The sequence below is a fragment of the Nomascus leucogenys genome, chromosome 6, assembly GCF_006542625.1.
Source record: "Nomascus leucogenys isolate Asia chromosome 6, Asia_NLE_v1, whole genome shotgun sequence".
In the NCBI taxonomy this organism is placed as follows: Eukaryota; Metazoa; Chordata; class Mammalia; order Primates; family Hylobatidae; genus Nomascus; species Nomascus leucogenys.
This window is the reverse complement of record NC_044386.1, coordinates 117,114,384-117,124,697: the sequence shown is the minus strand read 5'-3', so window position 1 is coordinate 117,124,697 and position 10,314 is coordinate 117,114,384. Positions and strand designations below refer to the sequence as shown.

Genomic DNA, 10,314 nt, shown 5'->3' with positions numbered 1-10,314 from the left:
GAAGTTTGAGACCAGCCTGGCCAACATGGCGAAACCCTGTTTCTACAAAAAATACAATGATTAGCAGGGTGTGGTGGCTCACGCCTGTAGTCTCATCTACTTGGGAGGCTGAGGCAGGAGAATCACTTGAACCTGGGGGGTGGAGCTTGCAGTGAGCCGAGATTGCACCATTGCACTCCAGCCTGGGTGACAAAGCAAGACTCTGACTCAAAAAAAGGTAATTCTTACCCATTGGATTTGTCAATACTGGTGTGTATCCCACTGTGTCCCCAAACATTGGGATATATCCTGTTTTGGCATCAACAACAGGCCACCTTTGAAACATCTGTGAAGCCCCCTTCATGTGAGAGTGGTCACTCTTTCCTGGTCAGTAAATTCAGCTCTAAAAATATCACCTGCTTTCCCCACAAATCATCTTCCCTTTGCATCTTGTCAGTGGCTCTGTGCTGTGAAGCTGCCCCTCTGTTGGCCAGTTTGCTGTGTGCGCATCATCCTTTCTTGGCTTTCTCTCTAGTTGTGGCTGTTTACATAAAGGAACCCTGGTGGTCCACGGAAGATGCACTAAGAACCTCTGATCATGCAAGAGAAGGGTTGATGAAGGTGAGTTGATGCAATTTTAAATGAACGTTGTAACAGAAGTTTTAAAAGTCACAGTGCTTACTTGATAATTTGATCATTTAAAGCAGTCTAGCCATGTCTTCACTTCCTAGTACCACAGAGTACCACAAAATAGAAGTGTATTGTCTGACACTTCTGGAGGCTGGAAAGTCTGAAATCAAGCAATCGACAGGGTTGTTTTCTTTTGAGGGCTGTAAATGAGAATCTGTTCCTGGCTTCCCTCCCGGCTTCTAGTAACCTCAGGGGTTTCTTGGCTTGTAGATGACCTTCTCCTTGTATTTCCACATTGTTTTCTATATGTGTGTCCGTCTCTGTCAAAATCTTCCTTTTTTATAAGGACACCAGTCATATTGGATTAGAGACCAACTGAATCCCCTCATGTTGATGGACCAGCAGACTCTATTTCCAAATAAGGTCACATTCACACAACTGGGGGTTAGGATGTCAACAGCTTTTTGGGGGTGACAATTCAATCCATAACACCCTGCTAGCAAGGAAAACAGCACTCAGTGCTATGTATAACAGATATCTGGCTACTGATAAGTCTATTTTGCTTTCCTGAGTGGCCCCTCATGTCTAAGTTTTAAAGCTTTAATATACACCATCTCTCTGTTGAATGGGAAACTTCTCTTTAGCGCATTCCGGTGACGTTTATTGGCTCTTAGCATGAGTTAGAATTGTAGCAGATATTACCCTGTATGTTACCTGAGACTCTATAGGGATTATCTAATGTCAGAACCTTCAAGGTATTTGTTTTACAGATGAACACGTTGAAGCTGAGTCACACAGCCAGTAAGTGATTTAGCTGGGTACAAACATCTTTCTCCTTGACATCAGACCTGGTGATCTTTGAAGAGCTGTACCTCTGTTGAGCAGTTGTAAAGCAGAGACCTGGCATGGCAGGTGTGAAGGCAGGAGCCAGAGGAGCTTCTCAGAGGTCCAGGTAGCATCCTCTTGGCTGAACTTTGGCTGGGGCAGAGGCTAAGGAGGAAGCCAGTACCCAACTGAGAGTTTGGACTGTGTGCCTCACATTCACCCATTTTCATTTAATTGGTATATTTATCTTAATTCCACAGGTAGGAAGAAGGATGATGCTTCCCTGCAGTCTTGAAATGTGTGATCTTGTTTACAGTTGTCTGGAATGCCATTTGGTTCCCTTCATAGAGCCCTGTAAATAATGAATGAAATATCAGTATTCTTTCAGGTTCAGTATGGAGAATGGCTAAGAAACAAAATACAATTAAATGATAAAGAAAAAACGTCGAGACCTAAAGTTCTACAAACAGAGAGGGGAAATAGTCCCAGGCACAATACTTCCAAGATCTCCAGCCTGATGTCAAGGAGATGGAAGTTTGTACCCAGCTACGTCACTTACTGGCTCTGTGACTCAGCCTCGATGTCTTCATCTACACAACAAATACCTCGAAGGTTCTGAAATTAGATAATCCCTATAAGGGGTCTCAGGTAATGTTCCCAAGTTGTTAATCCAGGTTTTATTTTATTTTTATTTTTTTCTGCTGAGCAATTAAAAAAATTAGTTCTTGATTTTTTTCTAAACAAGAGCTTCATTAAGATAGAATTCACACATCATAACCTTCATTCTTTTAAAGTATACAATGCACTGACTTTTAATATATTCACAACATCGTATATCAATCACCACTAATTCCAGAACATTTTCATCATTTTAAAAAAAAAGCTTTCTACCCACTAGCATCACTCCTCATTCCTGTGTTTCTCCAGTCCCTGGAAACCACTAATCTCCTTTCTGTTTCTATGGATTTGCCTATTCTAGATATTTCCTATAAATGGAATCATACGACAGGTGGTCTTTTGTAAACAGCCTCTAACTTGGCATAATATTTTCAGAGTTCATCCATTGTAGCATGTATCAGTACTTCATTCCTTTTTGGGGTGAATAATAGTCCATTGTATGGATATACCACATTTCATTTATCCATTTTTCAGTTGATGGACATTTGAATTGTATCCACTTTTTGACTGCGATTAATAATACTTCTATAAGCATTTGTATGGAAATTTTTGTGAGGATACATATTTTCATTTCTTTTGAGTATATATCTAGGAGCAGAATTGCTGGTCATGTGGTAACTCTATGTTTCATATGCTGAGGAACTGTCCAACTGCCTTCCCCAGCAGCTGCACCATTCTGCACTCTGAACAGCAGTGTCTGAGGGCTGCAGTCGCTCCATATCCTCACCAGCACTTGTTATTGTCTTTTTAACGTTCTCCATCCTAGTAGGTGTGAAGTAGAATCTCATTGTGGTTTTAATTTGCATTTCCATGATGGCTAAGGATGGTGAGCATCTTTTCATGTGCTTATTGGCCATCTATAGATCCTCTTTGGGAAAATGTTTAAGAAGATCCTTGGCCCACTTTTTTATTGGGTTATTTGACTTTTTACTATTGGGTTGTGAGAGTTTTTCATATGCAGGGTTTCATATGCAGAGTTTTTCATATGCATAATCCTTATCACATATATGATTTGCAATTGTTTTTTTCCCATTCTATAAGTTGTCTTTTTTAGGTCTCATTTTAATCGACTCAGTAGATATTATTTTGAAACGGTTTTTCTTCCAGCACATTAGAGATGGCCTGAGATTCAGCAAGTGAGCATGATGTACCCAGTGTGGTGCTTGGCATCTTGGTTTGCGTTGCTGCCCCAGCTCTGGTGCTGCAGGTGGGCCAGGCGGCCACTTAACGACTGACTGTTCTGAATGCTATGAAGAATGTGAATGGCTCCTTAAATAATTTTTTCAGAACAAGAGTTGTTGCTTCCTTCATTTGTCATCTCTTCTTCTAAGTTTAAATGAGAAAACCTGCACATCTTCTGACAATGTGGCCTATATTATGAACAGAAAGAAACTTGGGTGTTATTTCCACTTAATGAACCATGCTGTAAAGATCTATCCTACCCCAGATGTACAGAGGAGTATTTCCCCTCTGTTTGTAGAACTTCAGGTCTTGACTTTTTTCTTTTTCTTTTAATTACGTTTTGTCTCCCAGCCAGCTCTTCTTCACAAATTACCAAAAAAAAACCCCACAAGATTTCTTAATGTTTTTCCTGTTAACTTAATTAGTGGTCCTAATGAGAGATGTGAACTGGAACTTACTTTTGTGTTTTCAGAAACATTTCTGAGTCGAAATCACATGTCACACGTTTTCCTCCCCCGTAATGAAATTGGACAAATTAAGTACATTTTCTTTCTCCCCCTTTTTCTCCTGCCAGTTTTTGATTGGATATTTCCCTTCTGCCAGATGCAATCTGCTTTTGTCTTCTGGCTTTCTTCTGAACTTTTTGGTTTTATAAGTTGAAAAATATAACCTCCCCCATGACACCAATCTGGTTTTGTGATTAGCTAGTTATTCTTAACGTCTGAACTTGATTTGGCTGCCGCTGTCTGAGATACAAAATGTGATGGCTTCTCAGAGCCAAGCTAGTGTGGTTTTCACTAATCTTTTTCTCATTTAAGATTTAGCTCCAGACGAAGGTGAAATATTTTACATTCTGGCCAATTCGTAAGTTTATTGGCACTGAACACTTCGTGCCATTTGCTGCAAGCTGCCTTATTTTTATTATCAGAGCATTTGAAAAACATGCAAGTATTTTAGAGACCACATGAAGGATCTTCTCCCTTGACTGGAGGGGGGAACCAAGACTCAAAGAGGTTGTGAGTTGCTGAAGATCTCCCAGCAAATCCAGGGTAACAACCCACAAACCACAAATGATGACAATGATAATCCAAGGGTCAAGTATTAAATATAAAACGAAGTATTAATATTTGTATTATCCCCTTTCCCCAAATCTCATTTCTAATGGATGAAGATGAAGAACGAAACCGCTGGCTGGACTGGAAAGCCCCAGCCTGTTGTTTTGTGCCTGCCTCTGATGGACCCCTCGCCCAGCTGTCTCAAGTCCTCTTTGAAATGAGGCAGGGAAATCAATAAATGTAATCACCCTCTTTGAGCTTCAATTTCCCCACCTATGAACCAGGACCTCCCCAGCAGGTGGTGAGAATCAAATGGTAGCATGTGGGTGGATGTCATGGATCAGTTAGTGGCCTTGTTGATCTGGAGGTAATGCATTGGATAAAGTGACAAACAGACACCAGAGGCTGTCATCTAGCAGTGTTGCAGAGTAAATTCCCACTCAACAGCATTGTCACTTCGTAAATAGCCGATTGTTTTCACCTCGTGCCACATTTTAGCAGTTGCTCGTGGCTGTTTGAAGGGCTGCGTTAAGGAGGCTTCTGAGACCGTGTCCACGCTTAGCTGGACAGATAGGTCTGCTCTGAATCCAGGGGTGGCAGACCTTGGTTTCTGCCACCTATTTGCCATCCGTGGGCTACACACATGCAGAGCATTTTAACAGGCAGGAGTGTGAAGTCATTTTGACTTGCGAAGGGGAAAGCTTCTAAGTGTGTGGGCCTGACTTTGACCACAATACAATTTCCTCACTTGTGATAACTTTGGTACAGGCAAGAGATGGTTCAATTTTACAGCCTTAGAACGGGTTGTGCCCTGAGTCCCCGTAATTCTCTGGGATTAGGACACCACTGTGTGCTCTAAATCTGTCACAAGCCATTGAAATTCACTTGCTTTTGGTGTAGCAATTGATCTCCCACATTATCTACCCTCCTTCTGACGGCCAGAATTCCGGAGTCTGCTGTCATGAAAATGGCAGATTGGGTTTATTTCAGGACACATCCAGCAAGTCAGTTGAAATGGGTTGCCCCAGCCCCCCAGTGTTAATTTCCTGTTTTGTTACCATGTGATGGATTGTGCTTTGTCATCTCACATTCCTAGTCTGTGGCCCTGGGGACCCAGGGGCTGCCCCTGGTATCGTTCTCTGCTCCTGGAGGCCGCATGGTGCGAAAGGTCAGTGGTGTGGAAGCCTCTGTGAGATGCCATGATGCACGTTTTGGCTCTTTGAGCACAGAATGAATCTTCGATGGAGGAGCTCACACCTGGCCCCAATGTGTGGGTCACATCTAAGCGCAGAATTTACTGCATATGATTTTCTTCTCTTGTCTCACTTGACTGTTGTTCTTTTTCTTTCTTTCTTTTTTTTTTTTTTTTAAAAGGTTCGGTCGTTTGGGGAAAGGATTGTGCTTTTCATTCTAAACGACATTATTTTTGGAAGACGCGAGAGAAATTTGGATGATGATGACATGTTTTTCTACCTCACTCTGTGAAGGAACCAGCTAAAATCCTGCGGAGACGTGGAGCGGCTGTTGGGTTTTACACAACCAAGATGAAAGGTGAGGGATGCACGGCCACCACTTCAGGCTGGACTGAGCGGGGCTCTCTAGGGATCTGCCTGGCCTGGAGGGCTTCCTCAGCACCAGCCATGTGGAGAGAATCTTCTAGCACAGGAAGTATCGCGGATTAAGTTGGGTGTAAATAAACCCCATGTATGGATCCCATTTCCACCACATTTCTCGTCTCAGTGGCAAACACGGTGAAAAGCATGTCCCTTTGATTTCCAGGCAGTGCCATGTCCCCTCTAAAAAATAACTAATTGTAACTAGTGGTATAAAATTTCATTTATTTCCTTCAGTGTTACTAGTTAGTTGTCAGGAAAAATACCACTGCTAATAGCTGACATGTGGAGCCAAAGCAGCTTGGATGTCAAGATTTATAGACATTAGAAGAGAGGGAGCCCGGCCATGATAACAAGGTTAGGGTGAAAGTCTCTGACTCGAAGGGCAGTGACCAGTGCTAAGTGTGGGACTAGTACTATTTTGCTGAAGGCATTTGTCTCTTCTCTTTTTTTTTTTTTTTTTAATTTTTTGAGGCAAGGTCTTGCTTGATGTCGCCCAGGCTGGAGTACAGTGGCATGATCATGGCTCACTACAGCCTCAACTTCCCGGGCTCAGGTGATCCTGCCACCTCAGCCTCCTGAGTAGCTGGGACTACAGCCACGTCTGGCTAATTTTTGTATTTTTTTGTAGAGACAGGGTTTTGCCATGTTGCCCAGGCTGGTCTCAAGCTCCTGAGCTTAAGCCGTCTGCCCACTCCAGCCTCCCAAAGTGCTGGGATTACAGGTGCATGCCACTGCGCCTGGCCACCGGTTTTCTTCCTTAAAGTTGCTTTCTTTTTTTCATTCTTTCTTTTCTTTTTTTTTTTTTTTTTAGATGGGATCTGTTTGTCACCCAGGCTGGAGTGTAGTGTCGTGATCATAACTCACTGCTGCCTCCAATTCTTGGGCTCAAGTGATCCTCCTGCCTCAGCCTCCCAAAGTGCTGGGATTACAGGCATGAACCACCGCGCCTGGCCTCTTTATTTAACTTTTAAAGGCTGTCAACATCTCTCACCTAACTAATTCCAGCCCCATCATTTGGTTGTCAAAACGTTCTCAATTTTAGCAAAAATTAATCTTCTCAGTAAAATGCCATGGATGTACTATGAGTTAGATGTTTTTCTCGGGCGCTAAAGAGGCTGAGTTTGGTTCTGAGCCACGTTCATGTTGTGTGTGTGCTTGACCTGCCCAGGATGCGATAAATTTGTGTTTCTCACTTTCTTGTTTTTTCCTCAGTGAGATACAGCAGTTTCTCATCCAAACCACTTCTTCATTTCTTGGTTAATTATTTGCAAAGTCAGTTGTTGCTTTAGCCCCTGTGTCTTTCAGCTCCTTTCCTCACTACAGCCTTTGTCCTCAGATTTTGATAACCTTTCACTTTTTTGAATGGTCATGTTCTTTTGCCATTTAAGATAGACCAAGGGGCCTAGAGAAAAATTAAAATGAAAAGGAAGCTTTTTGTAATTCCTCTTTCCCGGGAGACTCATCAGTGGTCATTTTCTACCAAATGGCTGTTTTTGAATCTGTAACCAAATCATTTGTGGTATAGACATGCTACTAATAATGACAAAAACAGTTAAGAGATGCCAGCTTGACGTGTGAAACCACAGGCAGGCGGCAGAAGGAGCTGGACCTTGGTCTTGCCTGGTCCTGCTGCTATTCCTGGAGGCAGTGATACCAAGGGTCCTGATTCCAGGGAGGGACGCAGGGGTTGTCTGCAACTGCCATGCTCTTCCCCAGGCAGATTCAGAGCCTTGGAGGAGAGGGAGCACCGAAGGATGCTGAGCTGAGGCAGGTCAGGCTGGGTGCTTGAATTCTGCCTTTTCATTTCTGATGGATCCCACAGATTCAGTGAAAACTTCCCTGAAGCTGCTTGTGAGGTCACATTATTTTCATCAATGAACTGGTTTTTGAACTGACAATGGACTGTTAGTTACTCGGCAATCTAGTGGGTTTAAAAAGTGTCAAACGTGCGTGGTGGCTCACGCCTGTAATCCCAGCACTTTGGGAGGCCAAGGTGGGCAGATTGCTTGAGCTCAGGAGTTCGAGACTAGCCTGGGCAACATGGTGAAACCCCATCTCGATTAAAAGTACAAAAACCAGTTGGGCATGGTGGTGCATGCCTGTGATCCCAGCTACTCAGGAGGCTGAGGTGGGAGGATCACTTGAGCAGAGATCATGCCACTGCACTCCATCCTGGGTAAAAGAGTCAGACCCTGTCTCAAAAAAAAAAAAATAAAAATAAAGTATCAAACTTATAGAAAATAAAATAAATGAAGCAAATGTATTTTTCAGGTTTTCATTGCCAACTTTAAAATTTTTTACTGCCTTTTTATGGATTAGCATTTTTAGGGAGACACAATGAGGCTATTTCTGTGGAATCAATATATATATATTACCAGCAGCAATGTCTGAGAGTTACAGTTGCACCACATCCTTGCCAGTACTTGGTATTGTCAATCTTTTTCATTTTAGCCAGTCTGTAAAGTGTGAAGTGGTGGCTAATTTTGGTTTTAATTCACATTTCACTAATGATGAATGATATTGAACATGTGCTTATTTGATGGTCATATAACTTGTTTGCTGAAGCATCTGTTCAAATATTTTTGCCCATTTTAAATTGTTTTTTAAATTATTGAGCTTCAAGAGTTCTTTATATACTTTAAGAGCTTTTTATCAGATATATGTTTTGAAAACATTTTCATTTTGATGACAGTGGCTTTCAAAGAGCAAAAGTTTTAAATGTTGATGCAAGTCTAATTGATCAGTTTTCATTATTATTCAGTTGAAAATATTTTCTAAAATACTTTATGATTTCTGTGGGTTCTTTAAAAGTGAGTTTTTAATTTCCAGATATTTGGGGGCTATCTCTGATTTTTTTGTTGTTGTTGATTTCTAATTTAATTCTGCTGCAGTAAGAGAATATAGCCTGCTATATTTTAATATTCTGAAAATGACTGAGAGTTGTTTTTTTTTTTTTTTTTTTTTTTTTGAGACAGAGTCTCACTCTGTCCCCCAGGCTGGAGTGCAATGGCGCAATCTCCCACTCACTGCAAGCTCCGCCCCCTGGGTTCACGCCATTCTCCTGCCTCAGCCTCACAAGTATCTGGGACTACAGGCACCCGCCACAATGCCCGGCTAATTTTTTGTATTTTTAGTAGAGACGGGGTTTCACCATGTTAGCCAGGGTGTTCTCGATCTCCTGACCTCGTGATCCACCCTCCTCGGCCTCCCAAAGTGCTGGGATTACAGGCTTGAGCCACCGTGCCCGGCCTGACTGAGAGTTGTTTTATGGCCTAGTGTGTGTGTGGTCTATCTTTGGGAACATTCTTTGGGGACTTAAAAGAGTATATTCTGCAGTTGTTGGGTATAGCGTTTAGAACTGTCAGGTTATGGTGATTGGTGATGTCATTCATATCTGCAAAGGAGCAAGAGTGGGGAAGTGTCATACTCTTTCAAACGGTTGCTATCCAGTGTCATTTTCCTTCAGGCCAAAATACTTCTGATATAGGTGGATATTTGTCTCCTCCAAATCTCAGGTTAAAATGTGACCCCCCATTGTTGGAGATGCAGATGGGGCCTACTGAGAGGTGTTTGGGTCATGGGGGCAGATCTCTCATGAATGACTTGGCACCTTCCCTGTGATACTGAGTGAGTCTAGCTGTATTAGTTCCTACTAGAGCAGATTGTTTAAAAAAGCATGGCACCTCCCATCTCTCTCTTGCTCCCTCTCTCTCCATGTGACACGGCTGCTCTCCTTTGCCTTCCACTATGAATGTAAGCTTCCTAAGGCCCCACCAGAAGCAGATGCTGGTGCCATGCTTCTTGTACAGCCTGCAGAATCAGGAGCCAAATAAACCTCTCTTCTTTACGAATTACCCAGCCTCAGGTATTCTTTTATAGTAGCACAAAACAGACTAATACAGCTTCCCTTAGTATTTCTTATAGTGCCATTCTGCTGGCAACAAATTCCATTAATTTTTGTTTACTGAAAATGTTTTTATTTTATTTCACTTTCATATTTGAAAGATAGTTTATCCAGATACAGAATTATTAGAGATCACTTCTTTTCTTTCAGCACTTTGAATATTTTGTTCCAATATCATCTGGCTTTCATAATTTTGGGTGAGAAGTCAGCCATTTGTCTTATTCTTGTCCCCTTATAAACAAAACGTCATTTTTTCTTTGACTGCTTTCAAGGCATTCTCTTTAACTTTGACTTTTTTGTTACAGTTGACTGTGATACACCTATATCTTAGTCCATTTGTGCTGCTATAACAAAATGCAAGAGATTGGATAATTTACAAACAACAGAAATTTATTCCTCACAGTTCCAGTTGTCTTCTTTTTCTGGGTTTGCAGCTACATGTATG

General features: G+C 41.9%; 1 protein-coding gene across 1 annotated transcript in view; it reads left to right on the top strand.

Moving 5' to 3' along the window:
- Positions 1 to 594: 594 nt before the first annotated feature.
- The window catches only part of FAM169B (family with sequence similarity 169 member B), a 40,350-nt gene continuing 30,630 nt past the window's right edge, over positions 595 to 10,314 (top strand). The window contains 4 exon segments of the mRNA XM_030815135.1: positions 595 to 600; positions 5,446 to 5,517; positions 5,724 to 5,817; positions 5,820 to 5,900. Of these exon segments, the coding sequence (XP_030670995.1) occupies positions 595 to 600; positions 5,446 to 5,517; positions 5,724 to 5,817; positions 5,820 to 5,900 (253 nt within the window).